Here is a 20,419-nt window from a genome sequence, read left to right as displayed (position 1 = left end):
CTCAGTCGTGTCCGACTCTTTGCGACCCCATGAATCGCAGCACGCCAGGCCTCCCTGTCCATCACCAACTCCCGGAGCCCACCCAAACCCATGTCCATTGTGTCGGTGATGCCATCCAACTATCTCATCCTGTGTCGTCCCCTTCTCCTCCTGCCCTCAATCCTTCCCAGCACCAGAGTCTTTTCAAATGAGTCAGCTATCCGCATCAGGTGGCCAAAGTATTGGAGTTTCAGCTTCAAATCAGTCCCTCCAATGAACACCCAGGATCCAGTTGATTTAAAATCGGAGTTCCCGCAAAGGATGCTCCTGCTTCTCTACCAGTGTGGGGGTATGAACACGGATGGTACCTTTTTAGAAATTGACCACCACTTCCGCTCACCTCCATGTAGCTGTAGCAGGTAGAGGAACAATTTCACAAGGACACTGCCGGGTGGGATGTGGGTGCAGTTACTTCTTCAGATCTGGGTGTTCCCAGACATGAAAGAGGGGTGATAATCCGCAACAGCGTTTCCCTACGGTCCTATTACTTGAATTCCTAAGAAATGATAAACCAAAAAGCAACTTTCCCCTTTGCGACCGCGGCAGGACTCGAACCTGCAATCTTCTGATCCGAAGTCAGACGCCTTATCCATTAGGCCACGCGGCCGCCCGCTAGCTAGTACTCTTTGGACAATCTAAAAAGTATTATTACCGCCCACCGGCTTGCCTGGGACTAACCCACCTGCTTCTTGAGCAGGGGAGGTCGGACCTTGATTCCCAGAGTTCCGCAGGGGAAGGTCCATCCGGAAGTCCTTTTTCCCCCCTACGGGCGGACCGGTCTACTTGTGGCTCTCCTATTGGTCGCGCTAGGAGTCTCCGGCCTGCCTCTTGGGTAGCCGCGGGACCTAGCAGGGTACAGACGGGAAGTTGCCCCTGCCTGTGAGGCGGATCGTTCGGGTGGAGGCCACAGGCCACCCCGAGGCTGCACAGGCCGCGCGGAGGGAGCCGGGGCGTCGCCAGCCTGGGTTCGGGAGCCGCAGACCAGAAGGCACCGGGCGGACTGAGGTTTCCGGCGGGTTCGGCGCAGGGGGGCGGGCGGCCGGGTCGCTGAGCGGCGGCGCGGCCCCTCCCTCTCCAGTCTAGGAGCGCGGCCCTGGGCTGGGCGGAGGCTCGTCCCAGCGCGCACCGCGGCGCGGCCGCCGGGCTCAGGCTGGCGGCCGAGGGCCCCTGCGGCGCGCTGGGCCAGGGCTCGGGCGGGGGTGGGGGCCCCGCGGGACTGCGGCCCCCTTGGCGGGCTCGAACCCGGGCACCGGCCCCTAAGGGCGCTAGGCCCTCGGGCTGCGGCGATCGGGGGGCACCGGCAGCCACCGTTTGCTGAGCACTTGCCGAGGGCCGTGCCCCGCGGCAGGTTCGCCCTGTGTCACCCGAACAGCAGTCCTGTATGACCGGTAGAACCCAGTCACCCCATTTTACAGAGTAGGGAAATGGGGGCCTAAGCCGCCTGCCCAAGGTCAGACGTCTCGGAAGAGCTGGAGCCGGGATTCAAACCCTGGTTGTCCCCACCAGAGTCTTGCGCTCTTAACCACTACCGTCTTCTTCTCTGATGAACTTAACGTGAACCTCGGTTTTCCGAGGGGTATTGGTATTTCCCAAGGTTGCTTGATGATCAACTGAGAACATGCACCTAAAGGCGCTAGTCACCCTGCTTTGGGACGCAGGCAGTGCTCGCGGAAGGAGGGCTGTTAAGATCGCACGTGCTCTGCATGTTGGTAACACTGTACATCTGTCTCCTTTAGGATTTGTGGGTGGAAGGCAGGCATGGTCAGAACCATTTCCCTGGCAGGAAAGCGGAGACAGGACGTGTCCCTCTCCACGTCTCTCAGCCAGTGAACGCTGCCAAGCTGGAGCCCAAAGCCAGGTGTCCTGACGCCCACCGAGGGGCTCCCTGCACCCACCATGAGCCGCCTGCTCTGGAGGAAGGTGGCCGGCGCCACCGTCGGGCCAGGCCCGATTCCAGCTCCGCGACGTTGGGTCTCCAGCTCCGCCTCCGACCCCGTCCCCAGCGACGGGCCGCCGTCGCCGCAGCCAGTGCCATCCTCGGTGGGCGGGCAGCTGCGGCACAACCCCTTGCACATCCAGATGCTCTCGAGAGGGCTCCACGAGCAGATCTTCGGGCCCGGCGGGGAGAGGCCCGACGAGGCCGCGGTGCGCCGCAGCGTGGAGCACCTGCAGAAGCACGGGCTCTGGGGGCAGCCAGCCCCGCCCTTGCCCGACGTGGAGCTGCGCCTGCCGCCCCTCCTCGGGGGCAGCCTGGACCAGCACTTCCGCATCCTGGCGCAGAAGCAGAGCCTGCCCTACCTGGAGGCGGCCAACTCGCTCTTGCAGGCGCAGCTGCCCCCGCGGCCCCCGAGCTGGGCCTGGGCGGAGGGCTGGACCCGGTACGGCCCCGCGGGGGAGGCCGAACCCGTGGCCATCCCCGAGGAGCGGGCCCTGGTGTTCGACGTGGAGGTCTGCTTGGCAGAGGGAACCTGCCCCACGTTGGCGGTGGCCATATCCCCCTCGGCCTGGTGAGTAGGGAGGGGCCAGGGTCAGGGGACTTGAGCCCTCGAGGGGGGCCCCCACTCTGTGTCTGACGGGTGGGTTTCCAGGGACTGTGGACTCAGTGGTGAACTGAAATCAGCTCGACCCCAGCTTTGATAGAGCTTACTTTATGGTGGGGAAGGTGTGGGTGGTAAAGGACACCCTAGCAAGTGTCAGGTGGTGATGGGCTCAGCAGAGTCCCAGTAACATGTACTTGAAGCTGACTGGGAGACCATTTGAGATTACCTTGATTTGATGCCTTTACCCCTTCCCCTAATAGCTTCCTGAAAAGTTAGTCCAAGACATTTGAACAGTGTTTCTGTTTGGGGATGTCTGGTTATTTTGGGCAGGAGAAACTTCCCTTTGGTGGGAATGTCCCAGGCGGTATAAGACACTTAGTGTCCCCAGCTGCTCTCTTAAGTGCCAGACCAAATCCCGCTGCCCCCCCATTTCAGTTTCCAAATACCCCTCCCCTCAGGTGACACCTTGCTGATCACCCCTAGTTGAGAAACACTTCTTCCATCTCCCAGCCTCCCAAGTAGGCCTGCAGGCATTTTGGTCCCCCAAATGTATATTCAATCACTCTTTTCTTTTTGAGTAACTTTCTAAGTGCTACCCAAGTTTCTTTTTCAAACAATGATGGCAGTACTGTTTCTCCCCTTTTTTTATTCTTCATTCCAGGATTAAAATACTATTTACAACCTTAATGCTTTCAGGCATGGCCAGCAAAAAAAAAGTTGGCAGTTTCTTTATTCCTATTGGAAGCTACATCTTTGTAAAGAAAGCTGCGAAATGTTAAATATGCAGTTGAAAATGGTGAAAACATGGCTAAATAGATAAGGTAGGCATTAATGGCTGAAAAGAGCAAAACCAGATGATTCCTTATTGATTAGTTCCAGTTAAGATGAGAATCTCAGAGCTTACTATGTAACTTGATGGTCAAACTAGAGGGAATACTCTCCATCATTTGAGAAAGTAAAGTAGGCTGTGGTGGCTGAAAGGAAATTAGGAAACCAGTGATAAGAACTGTTTTTTGATCTTTCGGTCATTCTTGGCCAGTTTACCTCTAGTCCCCTTTTTCTTTTCTCTTCTTCCTCTCCTGACGTTTCACCTCTTTCTCTTCCTGTCCTTTCCATCATCCTCTCATTCTCATACCATTCTTGCCAGTGGTACTGGGGGGCACCGCTCAGTTTGCCTGGCAGTGGAAGTCATTACTGAGGACCGGGCTCATACAGGGCCTTCCTCCTGGGAGCCTGACTGTGGTGGGGGCAGAAGGCTGGGGCCCTGACAGCAGCCCACTTAACTTTGGCATATCCCTGGCACCTGGCTGTCTAACGTCAGATGCCTGAGCAGCCCGCGGTTTCCAGTGGAAGGGAGAAGCCTTGCACAGGCCAGAGGGCAGCTTTCCCAAAGGCTGCAGGTGAGGGCTTTGGTCATGAGACCGGAGGGACACTGCACAGGCTGTCAGTGCCAAGCTGAGGCTCACAGGGAAAGTGTAGTGTTAATGGCGTTGGTTCTGACTCATCTTAAATATGCCAAAGGTGTTTGCATTTTGGCTTTCTTCTTTTTTATCACAAAAATTTGACAAGATGGCTCTCATGCACAGCTGCAGACCCAGATCTTGACACCAGTCTGGCTTTTTATTGCAACCAAAGTCCCTGTCATCCCTGCAGCCTCTGATATTTGACATCCTTCAGCCTTTTCTTCCGTGTTATTAAGGGCTTTGACATGCTGAATTGAGAGGGAAGGAGGTTGCAACTCGAGTTCCTGAGCATTTTCCCATCATTTGGGGTGTGGGTTAGATCTCACCAGGTTTAAAATTAGGAACCACTTTTTGCTGGTAATGCTCTCCCCGAGAGAAACTAGTTTTATGTTTGTCATTAGCTGTTGTGACAGATAACCCCTCCTCCCCTCCATAAGGGACACAGGGAGCTTGCTTGCAGCTGTGGTGGCCACACAGGTGGCCTCGTCACTCACTTTGGTGCTGAGTGGCCTTGACCCTTTGGCGTGATCCATGGTTCACAAGAGGCTTTTTGCTCAGTGGCCGTTTCCCTACACTTATCCTTGTGGATCTTGAGCAAACTCCGGCCTTTTCCCGAGTCAGTGTCAGGCCCCCAACAGACAGCACTCACCCCCTGTCCACCCCACCCCCCAGCTCTAGCACGTACTTCTAGAACATGTGCATACATCTCCTCCTTTCTGGCACTTTCCCTGGTCTGTCACTGGGGGTGGTTGCTCAGAGGCCCAGCACCTTCTCCAAGGTGCATGACTTGCTCTTTGTCCTTCGGAATCTTTCCAGCCGTCAGATGATTCATCCTGTACCTGTGTGCAGCGTTTGTCTTTTTTTGTTTTTTTTTTTTTGCCACTTTCAATTAAAAAAAAATTCCACTTTGGGTCCTATTATAATTGTCTGTCCCCTTTATTAGCTCTTTGAACATGAGCTGTTTCATGCTCATAGATGTGAGGGGTTGGTAACATTCATTAAGACATCTCAGAGCCAAGCACAGACTTGGTGAGCCCCAGACCTAACAGACATCTTGATGGCCAGGCTGCATGCCCGTCTGGGACACCGGGGACTGTGGCGCGTAGCTGCCTTCCTCTCTGTGGAGGTGGAGAAGTAAAGAAGGCTTTGTAACTCCTCCTCACTCCCAGCACGGCCCCTGACAGCACCCCACCCGACCTCCAGCTCTGTGAGGGTTAGGAGACCTTGTCCCCAGCTGCTAGCGCAGGACCTGCATGTGGTGGAAGGTGTGCAGTGGGGCTTGAGGAGCGGGGCGTGCACGTCTCTGGGCTGAGCCTGCCTGCCTCTCACCTCCTCAGGTATTCCTGGTGCAGCCGGCGGCTGGTGGAAGAGCGTTACTCTTGGACCAGCCAGCTGTCGCCGGCTGACCTCATTCCCCTGGAGGTCCCTGCCAGTGCCGGCAGCCCTGCTCAGCGAGACCGGCAGGAGCGGTTAGTGGTGGGGCACAATGTGTCCTTCGACCGAGCCCACATCCGGGAGCAGTACCTGATCCAGGTAGGGATCCTGGGGCTGACTGCAGGTCCTGGCTCGGGGTGGGCTCGGAGCCCGGCTTCCAGTGGCTGGGGAAGGACTGCGTGTCCTGGCTAGTGCCTCCATTGCCTTTGTAGCAGCTCCAGGGCCCCCTGCTGACCAGCCCTGCCCGTGGTCCTTGTGCCCAGCTCTTGGGTCCCCAGCATCCCTGGCACAGGACCTGAGCTGTCACAGTACTGATGGCCCTTGTCTGTATGCGGCATTTTAGAGCTTGACCTGGGCTTTGGAGGCCGTGGGCCCCACAGCCTGGGCAAGCGTCCTGCCTCAGCCACTGGTGAGCAGCATGTGCTTCTTGACACCCCTGAGCCTCAGTTTCCTCTTTTGTAAAAAGAGGGAGATAGCAGAAGTTGCATCAAAGGATTGCTGAGAGGGTTTGAACAGTGCACATGTCAGACACCCAGAACCATAGTGTGGCACTTCCTGAGTTTGTGGAAAGTGCCCCAGGAGAGGTGGGGCAGGTGGGAGCAGCCTTGGCCTCCAGCTGCAGATGCTGAGGCTCAGACAGCCTTGTTAACTTGGCCAGGGCCTCATAGCTGGTGAGTGGCAGGGCGGGGCAGCCAAGCCTGATAGCTCGGAAGGCTTGGTTTAGGCCCCTCTGTTCCCAAGGTGCCTCTCAGCGCTGTTGCTGGGAAGGGCCTTGTGTTGGGACTGAGCCTGGCCTGTGCCTTCCAGGGTGGCTAGGATCTAGAAGGCAGGCCCCTCACAGGTGGAGGAACAAGCACCAGCAAGTTTGAAGACACTGCGTCTTGAGCATCTAGCTGTGTGCTGGGAGGGGGGCTATGGTGGGGCTGGTGGGCTGAAGCACTGAGCTGGGGTAGGCAGGCCCCTCCGCTGCAGCCTCTCCCTACTCCTCAGGGTTCCCACATGCGCTTCCTGGACACCATGAGCATGCACATGGCCATCTCGGGGCTGAGCAGCTTCCAGCGCAGTCTGTGGATGGCTGCCAAGCAGGGCAAGCACAAGGCCCGGCCCCCTACTCAACGAGGCCAGAAGTCCCAGAGCAAAGCCAACGGCCCACCGGTGAGGGCACAGTGGGCGTGGGGGGACCCCGTCACAAGCCTGCCCATCTGGCTCAAGGCCACGCTGACCTGCCATGTCCCTCGCTCTGGCCCCCAGATCTCGTCCTGGGACTGGCTGGACATCAGTAGTGTCAATAACCTGGCAGACGTGCACGGCCTCTACGTGGGGGGGCCTCGCCTGGAGAAGGAGCCCCGCGAGCTGTTTGTCAAGGGCAACATGAAGGACATCCGTGAGAACTTCCAGGTATGGCAGGGGGTGGGGTGCTCCGGGGGTGCGGGCAGGAGCAGGCCCCTAGAGGCCCTGGGAGTGTAGCTGTCACACCTGACCCTGGGCCCCAGCGGCAGTAGTGGGATGACTGCCCACCCTGCGCCTTCCTGTCGCCTGTGCCAGGACCTGATGCAGTACTGTGCCCAGGACGCGTGGGCCACCTATGAGGTTTTCCAGCAGCAGCTTCCACTCTTCCTGGAGAGGTGAGGGAGTGCCCCTCTGGGAACCCCTGGGGGTCAGTGGGTTCCCGGTGGTACCTGGGCCCATTGTAGCCAGGTGCTGCTGGGCCTTTCTCAGGCTGGGGCCCTCAGCCTTTCTGGCCTGAGAGCACGGAGCTGCTCTGTCCAGGGGTGGCCACCTGGGCCTTGGGCTCTCGGGTGTCTACAGAGTCCTAGAGGAGAGGTCCCAGGCTGTGCTTATTTCATGGTCTGCTCAGCGCCCTCTCTGAACCCAGATCCTGAGCCACGGGCTTCACGTCCATCTTGGTTATGTGTCCTAGTGAGTCAGTCTGATGATGCGGTCAGAATTGGAAGCCTCAGCCAAACCCGGTTCTGATCTTAATTGTCCGGTCCAGCTCATGTGACCTTGGGCAGGGCAGTTGGTTTCTCTGAGCCCTGGTGGTCTTGTCTGTGAAGCACACACAGGCATACTTGACTATCCAGTTGTGAGGCTCTTGTGTGACACTTTGTGTGTGTGGAGTTGTTAACGCAGCGTCTGGCTCCTGGTCATTACTCAGCATGTGGCAGCCACCTCCATTTTTGTGAGCTGTCATTCCCACATTATCCCTGAAGATGGAATGATATCCCTATTTTATAGATGAAGGAACTTGGGCTCAGAGAGATGACATCACTTATGCAGGGTCTCATGGCTGGGAAGTAGGAGAGAGCTGGGGTTTAAACCCCTGTCTCTCTGATGTGGGTGGTTGGGTTGAGGATTGCCAGGCCGGCTCAGGGCTTGGGCCAGAGCCTTGCCTCCCGTGGTCATTTATGGCAGCCCTGGTGTTTGTCCTGAAGGTGTCCCCACCCGGTGACTCTGGCTGGCATGTTGGAGATGGGTGTCTCCTACCTGCCCGTCAACCAGAACTGGGAGCGTTACCTGGCGGAGGCCCAGGGCACCTACGAGGAGCTCCAGCGGGAGATGAAGAAGTCGCTGATGGACCTGGCCAACGACGCCTGCCAGTTGCTCTCGGGAGAGAGGTAGCCAGGCCCTTGGGTGGGCAGGGTCCTCCTACAGGGGCCGGGCAGTGGGAGGCCTGGCCTCTGGCGTGGCCTTAGCCCTGCCCTGGTGAACTGGCTGTGCAGGTACAAAGAGGACCCCTGGCTCTGGGACCTGGAGTGGGACGTGCAGGAGTTCAAGCAGAAGAAGGCGAAGAAAGGGAAGAGGAGGGAGCCGGCTGCAGCCAGCAAGTTGCCTGTCGAGGGGGCTGACGCCCCTGGGGACCCCAGGGATCAGGAAGGTGGGGAACATGGGCGGGAGGCGGGGAAGGGAGGGGCCCTGGGAAGGGCCTGGGACCCTGGGGTCCCTTGGCAGTGGTGGCTCCAGCCTTCCAGAGAAGAACCCACGCCCCCTGCAGTGGAAGCACAGAATTCGAACCACTGGACTGGACCGCTGGGCAGGTCCTGGGAGGGTCTTTCTGAGATACCCTTCCCTGGTCCTGATTGTCCTCCCCACCCTGTGCAGACCCCGGCCCCCCCAGTGAGGAGGAGGAGTTCCAGCGAGATGCCACAGCCCGCACCTGCTTGGAGCAGCTGAGGGGGACCACAGAGCTCCTGCCCAAGCGGCCCCAGCACCTTCCTGGACACCCAGGGTGAGCCCTTCCCCTCACATGTCCAGAAGCCACCCTATCCCTCCCTCCACCTCGAGACACCCGTATTCTGGGCCCCAGCACAGAGGGTAGTATGCGTATGCGCCCCTGCTAACACGCTGCCATCTGTTCCTGCCATCTTCCTGTCCTGCTGTCACCCCTGGGTCCCTGGGCTTGTTCACTACAAGTGCACTAAGCACCTGCTGTGTTCTGGGCCTTACTGCAGCCTCTGAGGGGCAAAGAGAAGCATAACTCCTTTCTAGTAGCTTCTTCCTGGGAGGAGCCAGCCTGCGCTGGAGTTGATATCCATCATGAGACAGGAGAGTCATCAGTGTCGAGGCAGAACCTAAAACTCTGCCTGGTGAAATCAAGGAAGGCTTCCTTGAGGAGGTGACCTTCATTCTCACCCCACAAAGTGGCAGAGATGGGAAAATAGGGGCATCCAGACCGAACAGCAAGGGGCCAATTTTGTGTTTCCCTGAGAGGAGGCCCCCTTAAATCTGTGCCCTGAGTGCCTCACTTGCCTAGCTCTGGCATTGGCTTTGGTGAACAGCCCGTGAGGGATGGAGCACTGGGGGCCCTGGTGTGCTTCTGGAGCAGCAGAGGTCGGGTAGACCTGTGCGCTGCTCTGGGCAGTTCCCCTGGTGAAGTGGAGCTTGGCGAGGAGTCTTGCCCTTGGCAGTGTGTATGGGTCCTGGAATAGGGAGCTGACACAGGATCTGTCCTTGGGGAATATTTGAATTATTCTAGGGGCCTCCATGGGGGTCCTGGCTGAGTCCCAGTGGGAGGGGGTGGTAATGTCAGGCTGAGGTCACCAGCAGGCCTTGGGATGGGTGGGCATTGTCACGGGTGGAGAGAGCCTTCCTCGTTACATGCTGTCCTCCCCTGACTGCTGTGACGCACTCTCTGCTGGCGGTGTAGGTGGTATCGGAAGCTGTGTCCCCGGCTCGATGACCCTGAGTGGACCCCTGGCCCCAGTCTCCTCAGCCTCCAGATGCGGGTCACACCTAAGCTCATGGCGCTGACCTGGGACGGCTTCCCTCTGCACTACTCGGAGCAGCATGGCTGGGGCTACCTGGTGCCCGGGCGGCGGGACAACCTGGCTCAGGTGTCGGCCGGCAGTACTCCCACGTCGGCTGGGGCGGCCTGCCCCCACACGTAAGGCTCTGGCTCGGGGAGGAAGGGGCTGGCATCTCGGGACCCTTCCCCTTGTTGGAGAGGCCAAGCCCAGCTCGGGCTAGGGTGAGGAGCCTGAGTTGGAGTGTCTGGCTTCTAGTTCTTTTTTGATGGCAGTCTTTCTGTCCAGGCCTCCGAGCCCTGTTGAGTTGAGAGCGTGGGGTTGGAGTGGGAAGGGCTGAGGCCCTGCTCAGGAGCCTGCAGCCCGGCTGTCCGCACAGGAACACGTAGAGGGCGGGCTGGAGGCTGTTGAACGTGACGGGTCTATGGACTTCGTGTGCCTCCGTTGAGTATCATTTATCGAGCACTGGTTATCTTCTGTGTTAATAAACCCATTACAGTGCTTCCTCGTTTGTTCCCCAGGCAGCCGCATGAGACAGGGTGGTTATCTTCATTTTAGAGCTGGCAGAAGAAAAGGCCATGGGGAAGTCTCTTGTCTGAGAGCCCAAACCCTTGAGCCTTTGACAGGCAGGTGCTGGGGAGAAGCCATAGTGCGTGAAGTGGCCCAGAACTGAGGGCCCTGGCTCAGCAGGGCATTCTGACCCTGCCCGCCTGTGGGGCCTGAGGACAGAGGGATGGGGGTCGGCCTGCGCCTGTGAGCTGAAGAGTGGGTGCAGGAGCCAGCCTGGGGTGGGCCTGGCCCTGACTTCCCGCTGCCCTGCTCCCCACATGCTCTTCTCCCGAGTCAGCCTGGGCCTCGAAGCCCAGCCTGCCAGCAGCGTGCTGTCGTTCTCAGCTTGTCCCTCGCTATCTATGAGCCGGGGAGAGTGCTGTCCATTCCTGCCTCAGGGCCGCTTCTGGGGACTGAACAGGGAACGGTGGAAGGCACCCGGCGAGCGGCCTGGCCCGGAGGGGGCCCGCGGTAATCAGGCTGCGGCTGCCGTTCTCTGCACAGAGCCATCGAGTCCCTGTACAGGAAGCACTGTCTTGAACAGGGGAAGCAGCAGCTGGAGCTGCCACAGGCAGACCTTTCCGAGGAGTTCCTGCTGTCCGACAGCGGCGCCATGTGGCAGACGGTGAGGGCGGCTCTGGCTCCAGGACGGGGCAGCCTCTGGGTGGGGGCCGGGCGCCAGGGGCACTCATCTGCTCACTCACCCCAGAGTGGGGCTGGCGGACGTGGGCCAGCCCAGCCCCCTGCTTTACTCGCTTGGTACCTGGGCCCCTCCAGGTGGAAGAATTGGGCTGCTTGGAAGTGGAGGCCGAGGCAAAGATGGAGAACTTGCAAGAGGCAGTCCCAGGTCAACCGCTAGCTCCGGTGAGCTGGGCGCCTGCTCAGGGCTTCTCTGGGTGGGTGCTGGCTGGCCACGTCCTCCTGTTGCGCCCAGGTAGTGCTTTCCCCCTCAGTTCCCAAGGTTTTGGGGGGCTGGGAGATGACCACCATGCCCTTAGGCAGCCCCACCCTTGTTGGAGGCCAGAGAGGGAGCCTGAGACCGCATGGCCATCCTGTCTTTTCCCAGCTGCATGCCATTTCAGGCCCTTATTCCCACCCCTACCCCATGGCCCTCGCTGAATGCAGGTGCTGGAGCAGGGCCTGATCTAGGTGTGTGGCCCCCACAGACTGCTGCTGGTGGCCCCAAAGCCAGCCAGCCAGCTTATCACCATGGCAACGGACCCTACAACGACGTGGATATCCCTGGCTGCTGGTTCTTCAAGCTGCCTCACAAGGTGTGTGTGCTGGTTCACACCCTGTTTCGTGGTGTCCTGGGGCACATAGTAGGCCTGCAGAGTGACTCAAACCAGGAGACGGCCTTGCTGTGGGAATGCCAGGAGTAGAGGGGCAGAGCATGATCTCGGACAAAAGTTGCCATCTCTCTGAGCCTTTGTTTTTTTTCTAAAAATTGGGTGGCAAGGGGCCTGATGGCAGAGTTAAATGACATAAGGCTAGAAAAAAGAGAAAAATGACATGGGGCATCTCTTTGTGACCCCATGGACTATAGCCCGCCAGGCTCCTCTGTCCATGGGATTCTTCAGGCAAGAATACTGGAGTGGGTTTCCATTTCCTTCTCCAAGGGATCTTCCCCACAGGGATTGAACCTGGGTCTCCTGCATTGCAGGCAGATTCTTTACCATCTGAGCCACCAGGGATGTTTTCGAGCCTTTTTCTAAAAATTGAGTGGCAAGGGGTCTGGTGGCAGAATTAAATGACATAGTGCGAGAAAACAAAGATCATCGCATCCGGTCCCACCACTTCATGGGAAATAGATGGGAAAACAGTGGAAACAGTGTCAGACTATTTTTCTGGGCTCCAAAATCACTACTGATGGTGACTGCAGCCATGAAATTAAAAGACGCTTACTCCTTGGAAAGAAAGTTATGACCAACCTAGGTAGTATATTCAAAAGCAGAGACATTACTTTGCCGACAAAGGTTCGTCTAGTCAAGGCTATGGTTTTTCCAGTGGTCATGTATGGATGTGAGAGTTGGACTGTGAAGAAGGCTGAGCGCCGAAGAATTGATGCTTTTGAACTGTGGTGTTGGAGAAGACTCTTGAGAGTTTCTTGGACTTCAAGGAGATCCAACCAGTCCATTCTGAAGGAGATCAGTCCTGGGATTTCTTTGGAAGGAATGATGCTAAAGCTGAAACTCCAGTACTTTGGCCACCTCATGCGAAGAGTTGACTCATTGGAAAAAACTCTGATGCCGGGAGGGATTGGGGGCAGGAGGAGAAGGGGACGACAGAGGATGAGATGGCTGGATGGCATGACTGATTCGAGGGACGTGAGTCTGAGTGAACTCCAGGGGTTGGTGATGGACAGGGAGGCCTGGCGTGCTGCGATTCATGGGGTCGCAAAGAGTTGGACACGACTGAGCGATTGATCTGATCTGATCTGGGCGAGAAAAAAGAGAAAAATGACATAGAGCATGTCAGGGGCCTAGTACCACATCTGGTGACTGATGGCTGTTACTGGGAGGGGAGCTGGGTGTGTGCCTGCATGTGAATGTGTGTGTGTTTGCGCCCATGTGTGTGTGTATGTTGCAATCAGGGATTTGCCCCAGACTGCTCTGCTGGTGGGGCAGTCTGGGCTCAGTGTTGGGCAGTGCCTTGGGCACTGGGGATCGCAGCACACCTCCAGGCCCCGCTTCCTCTGCTCTCCGCAGGATGGCAACAGCTGCAATGTGGGCAGCCCCTTCGCCAAAGACTTCCTGCCCAAGATGGAGGACGGCAGCCTGCAGGCTGGCCCAGGAGGCGCCAGCGGGCCCCGGGCCTTGGAAATCAATAAGATGATCTCATTTTGGAGGAACGCCCATAAGCGTATCAGGTGGGCCGTTGGGGAGGGCAGAGACTTGCTGCTATGCGTGCCTCTGACCAGGTCACCGCTTTCCTGGGATCCCTTCCCCTCCCCCCTCCCTACCCCCCCAACCCCGGGGCCCTGACAGCCTGTACTACAGCACAGGGCTTGCCCGGTCTGGAGGCCAGGCTCTCTGTGGTCCTGTTGCCGTGCACCCACGGACCAGGCTCTTTCCCTCTCCAGCTTTAGTTTCCTTGTTATGTAAGAAGACTGGTACTGTAGGTCCCTGAAGGCCCCTCCCAGCCCTGTGAGGCCCCTTCTGTGAAGGGCTAGTGGCCTGTAAGCTGTGTTGGGGGCTGGGTCCTAGGCCGGGAATGGCAGATGGATCAAAGTCTAGTTCCATGGTGGAGGTGGCTGCCAGCAGCACGCTCCTGTGAGAAGAGTCTGGCAAGGGCTGGTGACGTCTGCCCTGAGCGTGGAGGAGGCAGTGGTGGCAGGGCTGCAGCGGGGTGCCTCACGGTCACCCCAGGATGCAGGCAGAAGTGGCCTCAGCTGCCTGGCCATCTCCTTGAGGGCTTGTGCTTCTGAGTGGTAGATGGCAGGGCCCAGCCCGAGTCAGGTCAATGGAGAGGGTTGAACCGGCCGGGCACAGAGGGCACGCAGCAGAGCAAGGTAGTTGAGAGCCGTGTCGTGAGGGGGTGGCTCCTGCCCCCATGGCTGTGCTCAGCAGCGTGTCCCCACAGCTCCCAGATGGTGGTGTGGCTGCCCCGGTCTGCGCTGCCCCGGGCCGTGACCAGGTATGTCCTACTGGGGTTGTGGGAACAGGAAAGCTGAGTGAGGCGGGTCCTAAGACCAAAGCCAGCTGTGGGGATTCAGGTCCTTCCCCCCGACACCCCCACAGGCATGCCAACTACGATGAGGAAGGCCGCTACGGGGCCATCCTGCCCCAGGTGGTGACGGCTGGCACCATCACTCGACGGGCTGTGGAGCCCACATGGCTCACTGCCAGCAATGCCCGGGTACGTGTTCTTTGTACGTCTGGTCTCCCTGGCCTTCCTCTCCTGTCTCGAGAAGCTGGGGTTGCAATGAGCCTGTACTAAGATCTGAGTCTGGCGGGACTCAAGTCCAAATCTGGCATCACAGCCCCTCCATTTGTTGGGCAGATAAGTTCTGGGCACCAGCTCCTGGCCAGGCATGCGTGGCACAACTTTTGTGGAGTCTGCATGGGGCTGAGTGTGAGCCAGGCATGGGGCAGGGGATCTTTACCTGGAACTAGCAGAGCTGGCTGCATTCCCTAAAACCATGCCTTTGGGAAGGGCCACCACATCTCAGTCTAGTCAGGCCCCGGGGTGAGCAAGAGGAGTCTCACCGGGTACCTACGTGGGGTATGACCTCCCTCTTCCCACAGCCTGACCGCGTAGGCAGTGAGTTGAAGGCCATGGTCCAGGCCCCGCCTGGCTACGTCCTCGTGGGTGCCGACGTGGACTCCCAGGAGCTGTGGATCGCAGCTGTGCTGGGAGATGCCCACTTTGCCGGCATGCATGGTGAGCGGGAGCCAGGGCTGGAGCAGAGTGGAGGCGGCCTGATGCCTGGCCGGCGGAGCCGCCTCTCTCACTGTCGCCCTGCCCCCCAGGCTGCACAGCCTTCGGCTGGATGACCCTGCAGGGCAGGAAGAGCAGGGGCACTGATCTGCACAGCAAGACAGCAGCCACCGTGGGCATCAGCCGTGAGCATGCCAAGATCATCAACTACGGCCGCATCTATGGGGCCGGGCAGCCCTTCGCCGAGCGCCTGCTCATGCAGTTCAACCACCGACTCACGCGGCAGGAGGCAGCTGAGAAGGCCCAGCAGATGTATGCGGTCACCAAGGGCCTCCGCCGGTGAGTGTCCCCCCTTCCCTACCCCTGGGCCTCAGGCTTGCTTTATTGTCTTTGCTGCGCCTGTCTTTTTGACCTTCCCGTTGCCTGAGCCCTCATACGGCCTCTGACCTAGCTCTAGGTGGGTTGTCCTTCGGTTGTGATGTTTGCTCGCTTCACAGTCCGTTTTCCTCATAGCCGTGAGTTATCACTGAGTGGTTGCAGGGTGCGTGCTCTGCTCCTGCAGAATAAACAGTAATGTGGGGGTTGCAAACCCACATGCTCACAGGGCATGAGAGCAAGTGAGAGGGGGAGCAGAGTGTTGTCCAGGGAGGTGAGAGGGGAGACGGGGTCGGGAGGATGCTCTAGGGTAGCGTGTACTGGCGGAGGCAAGGCAGTGACAACAGACATGGCTGGGTCTTAGTCGTGGAGACCTTTGAAAGCGTCATGGTGTGGACTGAGGGGTGGTGGGGAAAGCCTGTTGTACCTGTGAGCAGGTGAGTGACATGACTGGCCAGCAGGGGACTAGCCTGGTGTCGTCTGAAGCCGCAGTGAAGCTGTGAGTCTAGGGCAGCAGGGACCGAGAAGGGTGAGCCAGGCTGGCTGTATGTCCTGTCTTCTGCCTTTCTAAATGCTCTTCCCACCCTCACCCCAAAATGCAGGGTGGTAGCCTTTGCTGCCTGCTGGACTGACATGACACCTGTTGGTCACTGGGCAGTGCAGGGTTGAAGGTTTAGGACAGTAATGGTCCCCTGTCCTTTATCGGGCTACCTTCAGGAAGCCCACAGAATCCTGGGATCCTGTCTAGGCTCTGTTTCTGCCTGCTGTGTGATCTCAGAGTCACTTAGCATCTCTGAGCCTTTTGACCCCAGGGCGGTTGTGGAAATGGAGTGGAGTTGAACACGCCTAGCCCAGGGTTTGGCACAGAATAGGCATTCCCGTGGAAATGACGGTTGTGACGCTGCCCCCCAGGTACCGGTTGTCAGATGAGGGCGAGTGGCTGGTGAAGGAGTTGGACCTCCCTGTGGAGAGGACCGAGGACGGCTGGGTTTCCCTGAAGGATCTGCGCAAGATCCAGAGAGAAGCTTCAAAGAAGTGAGACCCTTCTGTGTGTTCATGTCAGTGGGAGGGTTTGGGCTTGCCCGGGGAGAGCTGGCGTGCTTTTGCCCTGATATGGTGAAACACAAAGCTTGCCCTCTTTGTTCCCCAGATCGCGATGGAAGAAGTGGGAGGTGGTTGCTCAGCGAGCCTGGATGGGGGGCACAGAGTCAGAAATGTTCAACAAGCTGGAGAGCATTGCCACATCTGACATACCGCGTACCCCGGTGTTGGGCTGCCGCATCAGCCGGGCCCTGGAACCCTGTGCTGTCCGCGGGGAGGTATCGCCACCCTCGGAACGGGTCAACGGGGGCCTCGGAGGGCAGGGCTCCTGTGCCGCCTCCTGCTCAGGAGGGAGCTGCTTGTGGTCTGGCCCTCCTCACCTGTGCCTTCCCTCCCCAGTTTATGACCAGCCGAGTGAACTGGGTGGTGCAGAGCTCCGCGGTGGACTACCTGCACCTCATGCTTGTGGCCATGAAGTGGCTGTTCGAGGAGTTTGCCATTGATGGGCGCTTCTGCATCAGCATCCACGATGAGGTTCGCTACCTGGTGCGGGAGGAGGACCGATACCGCGCGGCCCTCGCCCTGCAAATCACCAACCTCCTGACCAGGTAGGCAGGGCCCACGGCTCCTCCGGCCTGAGCGTCTGTCAGCTACATGGGGCTTGGACCACACTGAGCACAATCTGAATTTTCATGCCCCCAGGAATAAGTGTTTCCACTTTTATCTCTGATTTTTAAAAACTACGAAGTCTTAAAAAGACTGGCTCAATATTTAGAAAAGATTTTTGGAGACTGAAAGTGTTGTATCGCCAGACTAGATCACTGGGGTGGTCAGGAGGTGGGAGGGGAGTTCTCAAACTGTGCTCCCCTTGGAATACAGCTTTGTTTTGAAAATCAGATGACAGGCTTTTCTCCAAGTATCTCAGAAAATTGAGGTACTTTTTCATTTGTAAACATTTATTCTTAAGTGCCAAAAGTTTGCTATTCTGTTAGTAAACAGAAAACATCGTTAACAGGGAAGCTCAAGTATACATATTGAGTTAATTTCCTTGTAGTAAAATCCCTAGTTTATATGATTGTATTAACTGATGTTACAGTTCCATGTTGATCTGCCACTAAGAACCAGTTTGGGAACCATGGCCTGTCCTGATTAATGGGTATATAATGAATGTTTACAATGATCAATACTGCTGCCCTCGTCTTCTGACCAAAGTGGGAAAAAAGGTGTGTTTTGAGTCCACAGTTGTACGCGAGTGTCTCAGCGGGAGGTGCTGGCCCATCAGCTTTCTTCGCTTGCACAGAGCCGGCTGGGCAGGCCCTGCAGGCCACCTCCTGGGAGATGGGTCTTGTTCATAGCGGGGGCGCGACTGCTGCAGGGGATCGGGTCTCTTTCAGGTGCATGTTTGCCCACAAGCTGGGTCTGAATGACCTGCCCCAGTCAGTGGCGTTTTTCAGCACAATCGATATTGACCAGTGCCTCAGGAAGGAAGTGACCATGGACTGTAAAACCCCTTCTAACCCAACTGGGATGGAAAGGCGATACGGGATTCCCCAGGGTGAGCACAACACCTTCCTTCCTTATTACACATGGGACGGGAGGTGGACTAGAAAGTGGTCTCAGACAACAGAGGCTTGGGGACTGGAGGGTAACCCCTATCTTGGGCTATGTACTGGGCTGGTTCGGTTTATAACGGGCCCTGAGTCCAAAGTGAGCATAATGTTCAGATCACAAAGGCATGTGTTTCTAGAAAGATGTTCCTAGTAAACGAAGTGTTTGACTCCGGTTTCTTTCTTCTTTAACCACACACACACACACAAAAGATTTAAACGAGATTTATTTTAAAGTCACAGTGGGTTCTTAGGTGACAAAATTATGCTCTGAATGCCAAACAAATTAGAAAGCTTAAAGTCTATTTAAAATGTATCTAAGACAAACATTTTATAAATAAAGAAAACAGATCCTCCCCAAATATGACCCTACCATTCTTGGCAATCCTTTTTGACCTTAACATTAAGCGTTTCTCACTTCTGACTGCTTCGTGAGGGGGCATCCTAACGAATTGCACTATTTTTCAGGTGAAGCGCTGGATATTTACCAGATAATTGAACTCACCAAAGGCTCCCTGGAGAAATGAAGCCAGCCTGGACTATAGCCCTGCCTGGAGGCTCTGTATTTGCTCCCATGGAGCTTCATTGGGGCAGTGCAGGCTCCTAAAACTCAGGCTTTCAGCTCTGCTTTTTGCAAAAGGGCTGGCCTGAGGCCAGCCATTTTTCAGTAGCAGAGCCTGCCAAGAATGATTGCCTCTAAACTGAAGGTGCAATTGAGTTCAGAACCAAGATGCCAATGTGGTGCAGGCAGCAGGACAAGGGGGCATTGTTGCTTGTTGGGTAAAAAGAAAGCAGAAGCCCCAAAGTTCACATTAACTCAGGCATTTCATTTCCTTTTTCCTTTTCTTCTTGGCTGGTTCTTTGTTCTGCCCCTCATGCTCTGATGCAGTGCCCTAGAAGGGGAGAGAAGTAACGCTGTAACATGAGAAGCCTGTTCAGAGGCAGTGGAAATAAAAACAGAAATCCTTTATCTTCTCATCAAAGCCTGTGTTGGTCATGCTTTCTCCCCCGTCCCACTCACGGGAGGTAACTGTTGGAGATGGGGGCAAGCTCTGCAGTAGAGCAAGGTGGTGCTGACTCCTTCCCTTTGGACTTCTGTAATGACGCAGGGAACACGGTGACAGAGAAGGGGCATCAAGATGCTGCAGAACTCCCCTGAACTCAAATGCCAGGGAGGCAGAGGCAGTGGACAGGGCCAGGTGTATTATGGCTTAGAGTGTGGTAAATGGAAGAATGTAGATTCAGGATTTTTTGAGAAGCTAGAAATCCAGGGTGGTTGATGTCAACTTCCAGTTTATCTTGGATATATGTAAGGTGATAGAAATTCTGGGCACCAGAGGTAAGGAAACACTGGGTTCTGCTTCAGAGATGCTGTAGGGCTCATAGCGTGCTGTTCCTCTCCCTTTAGTCTCAGCAGAGGGGAAAGGAGGCTAAGAAATGTGCTGACCCTCATTCAGAGTAGTGGCCCTACTTTGAATGACAGCATGGTAGAAGAGGGAAAAACTGGTTTCTGAGCCAGAGTGCTTAGGCTCATAATTTTCCAATGGTTTAAAAGGTTATGGGGAGAAGACCCACAGTAAGACCTTGTTTTCAACATTCCCTTTCTGGAAATGTCCACCCTAAAGGTATACAAGCCTGGGAAACTTCGGGGATGGTTCACCGTTTACAACCTTTCTCTTGAGAATGCTTAGTTTCGTCTTTGACCACCTTTTGGCTCTTTCTCTGTGGCTGCTCCCTGACAGGCTACTGACAGCCAGCCAGGAGGGCAGCTGAAGCCTCCTGCACTCTAGTCTGAGCAGGCACTGACCTCTTCATTTTCATCCTCCTCCTGCCGAAGAACCACGTCCAGGATGTTTCCCTTGATCTTGAAGTCTCGTGAGGTGCTGAGCTTTATATGCTTCATCAGGTTCACCTGGGACAGGATTGTAAACACAGGCACAGTTTGCCACCAATAAAACCTGCCCAGGACTGCCTAAGCCATCCCGGATAAACCCTTCAGTTCCTAGAGAAGCAAGTACACACCCACTAGACTTCACATCAGGTCCCCTGTGTCAATGTTTGGCTTCAGGCCATCAGATCAGAAATAGCAAAGAAACAAAAGAAACGCAGTCGCCTCCCCCCAGTGCAGTTGTGTTGCTTCAGTTTGCCAGGTCCCCTCACAGGCTAAGTGGAAATCAGTAGAAAAATTACAGAATATGCTTACCTTTGACCTCTTAGAAAGGTGGATGAGAAATTTTTCATACTGTTCAATGGCAAAGATGAGATTAGGAATTGGCTTGGTTTCCCGAAGAGCTCTGGCCTACAGGGCAAAGAAGAGAAGACCTAAATTTGGGGTTCAGGGGTGGTAAAGTGCTCTGAAACTGCCTATAGCAGAACTGCTTGTGGCTTTGAGGGAAAGAGAGTCTAACTTCCAATGAAATGCAGTTTTACTTATACACCAGTCATTAAGATTTTTTTTTGACAGTTCAGTTTCATCAAAGGACCTAAATGCTAATGGAGATGGCAATTAATCCTTTCTACTTGTAATTCCTAAACCTGTGTTTTCTAGAGGCTGGCTGAGGGAAGGGCCGTGGTGTGGGTGTCTGGCTGCCTCTCTGACTTGGGATTCTTGTGATGATGAGCCCCTCTGCACTGGCTCTGCTTCCGCTCTAGTCTACAGATGCGTTTTCATAGCTGCGATTCTCTCTCCCCTCAACTTGAACTGTAGCTTGTAGATCCTTCCATATGTTTCTTATGCATATAGACAT

The 20,419-nt window shown here is 56.3% G+C and overlaps 2 protein-coding genes and 1 non-coding gene across 6 annotated transcripts in view; 1 reads left to right on the top strand and 2 right to left on the bottom strand.

The window, feature by feature from the left end:
* Window positions 1-573: 573 nt before the first annotated feature.
* Window positions 574-646, bottom strand: TRNAR-UCG. Its single transcript has one exon. It is a non-coding gene; the product is annotated as a tRNA-Arg (tRNA).
* A 218-nt stretch (window positions 647-864) lies between these two features.
* Window positions 865-18,655, top strand: POLG (DNA polymerase gamma, catalytic subunit). 2 transcript variants are annotated; one of them, XM_027520636.1, is made up of 23 exons: window positions 870-1,044; window positions 1,776-2,546; window positions 5,380-5,575; window positions 6,467-6,631; window positions 6,728-6,874; window positions 7,022-7,101; window positions 7,912-8,094; window positions 8,200-8,354; window positions 8,579-8,705; window positions 9,624-9,860; window positions 10,774-10,894; window positions 11,047-11,133; window positions 11,436-11,543; window positions 12,978-13,138; window positions 13,852-13,905; window positions 14,010-14,127; window positions 14,517-14,652; window positions 14,742-14,988; window positions 15,937-16,059; window positions 16,175-16,343; window positions 16,465-16,673; window positions 17,460-17,620; window positions 18,141-18,655. In XM_027520636.1, the coding sequence occupies exons 2-23, from the start codon at window positions 1,936-1,938 to the stop codon at window positions 18,197-18,199; spliced, it is 3,654 nt and encodes a 1,217-aa protein (XP_027376437.1). In that variant the 5' UTR covers window positions 870-1,044; window positions 1,776-1,935; the 3' UTR covers window positions 18,200-18,655. The 2 variants fall into 2 exon arrangements, with proteins under 2 accessions (XP_027376438.1, XP_027376437.1); XM_027520637.1 differs by lacking the exons at window positions 17,460-17,620; window positions 18,141-18,655 and adding an exon at window positions 17,162-17,280 and having other exon boundaries at window positions 865-1,044.
* Window positions 18,240-20,419, bottom strand: part of FANCI (FA complementation group I) — a 64,312-nt gene continuing 62,132 nt past the window's right edge. For all 3 annotated transcript variants that reach the window (XM_027520633.1, XM_027520634.1, XM_027520635.1), the window contains exons 36-38: window positions 19,876-19,971; window positions 19,480-19,584; window positions 18,240-18,565 (exon numbers count right to left, since the gene is read on the bottom strand). In XM_027520633.1, the coding sequence (XP_027376434.1) occupies window positions 18,485-18,565; window positions 19,480-19,584; window positions 19,876-19,971 (282 nt within the window). In that variant the 3' untranslated portion in view covers window positions 18,240-18,484. The remainder of the gene's footprint in view (window positions 18,566-19,479; window positions 19,585-19,875; window positions 19,972-20,419) is intronic.

The sequence above is a fragment of the Bos indicus x Bos taurus genome, chromosome 21 (assembly GCF_003369695.1).
Source record: "Bos indicus x Bos taurus breed Angus x Brahman F1 hybrid chromosome 21, Bos_hybrid_MaternalHap_v2.0, whole genome shotgun sequence".
NCBI classification, from domain to species: domain Eukaryota; kingdom Metazoa; phylum Chordata; class Mammalia; order Artiodactyla; family Bovidae; genus Bos; species Bos indicus x Bos taurus.
Note: the sequence above shows the minus strand (reverse complement) of the source record. Positions and strands in the feature narration are given on the sequence as shown.

Excerpts from the sequence above, each read along its gene's own strand:
- POLG (XM_027520636.1), top strand. The coding sequence starts at position 1,936 with ATGAGCCGCCTGCTCTGGAGGAAGGTGGCCGGCGCCACCGTCGGGCCA. Across the intron at positions 13,906-14,009 it reads CTGCCCCGGGCCGTGACCAG|GCATGCCAACTACGATGAGG; the intron begins GTATGTCCTACT and ends ACACCCCCACAG. Across the intron at positions 16,344-16,464 it reads CCTGTGCTGTCCGCGGGGAG|TTTATGACCAGCCGAGTGAA; the intron begins GTATCGCCACCC and ends TTCCCTCCCCAG.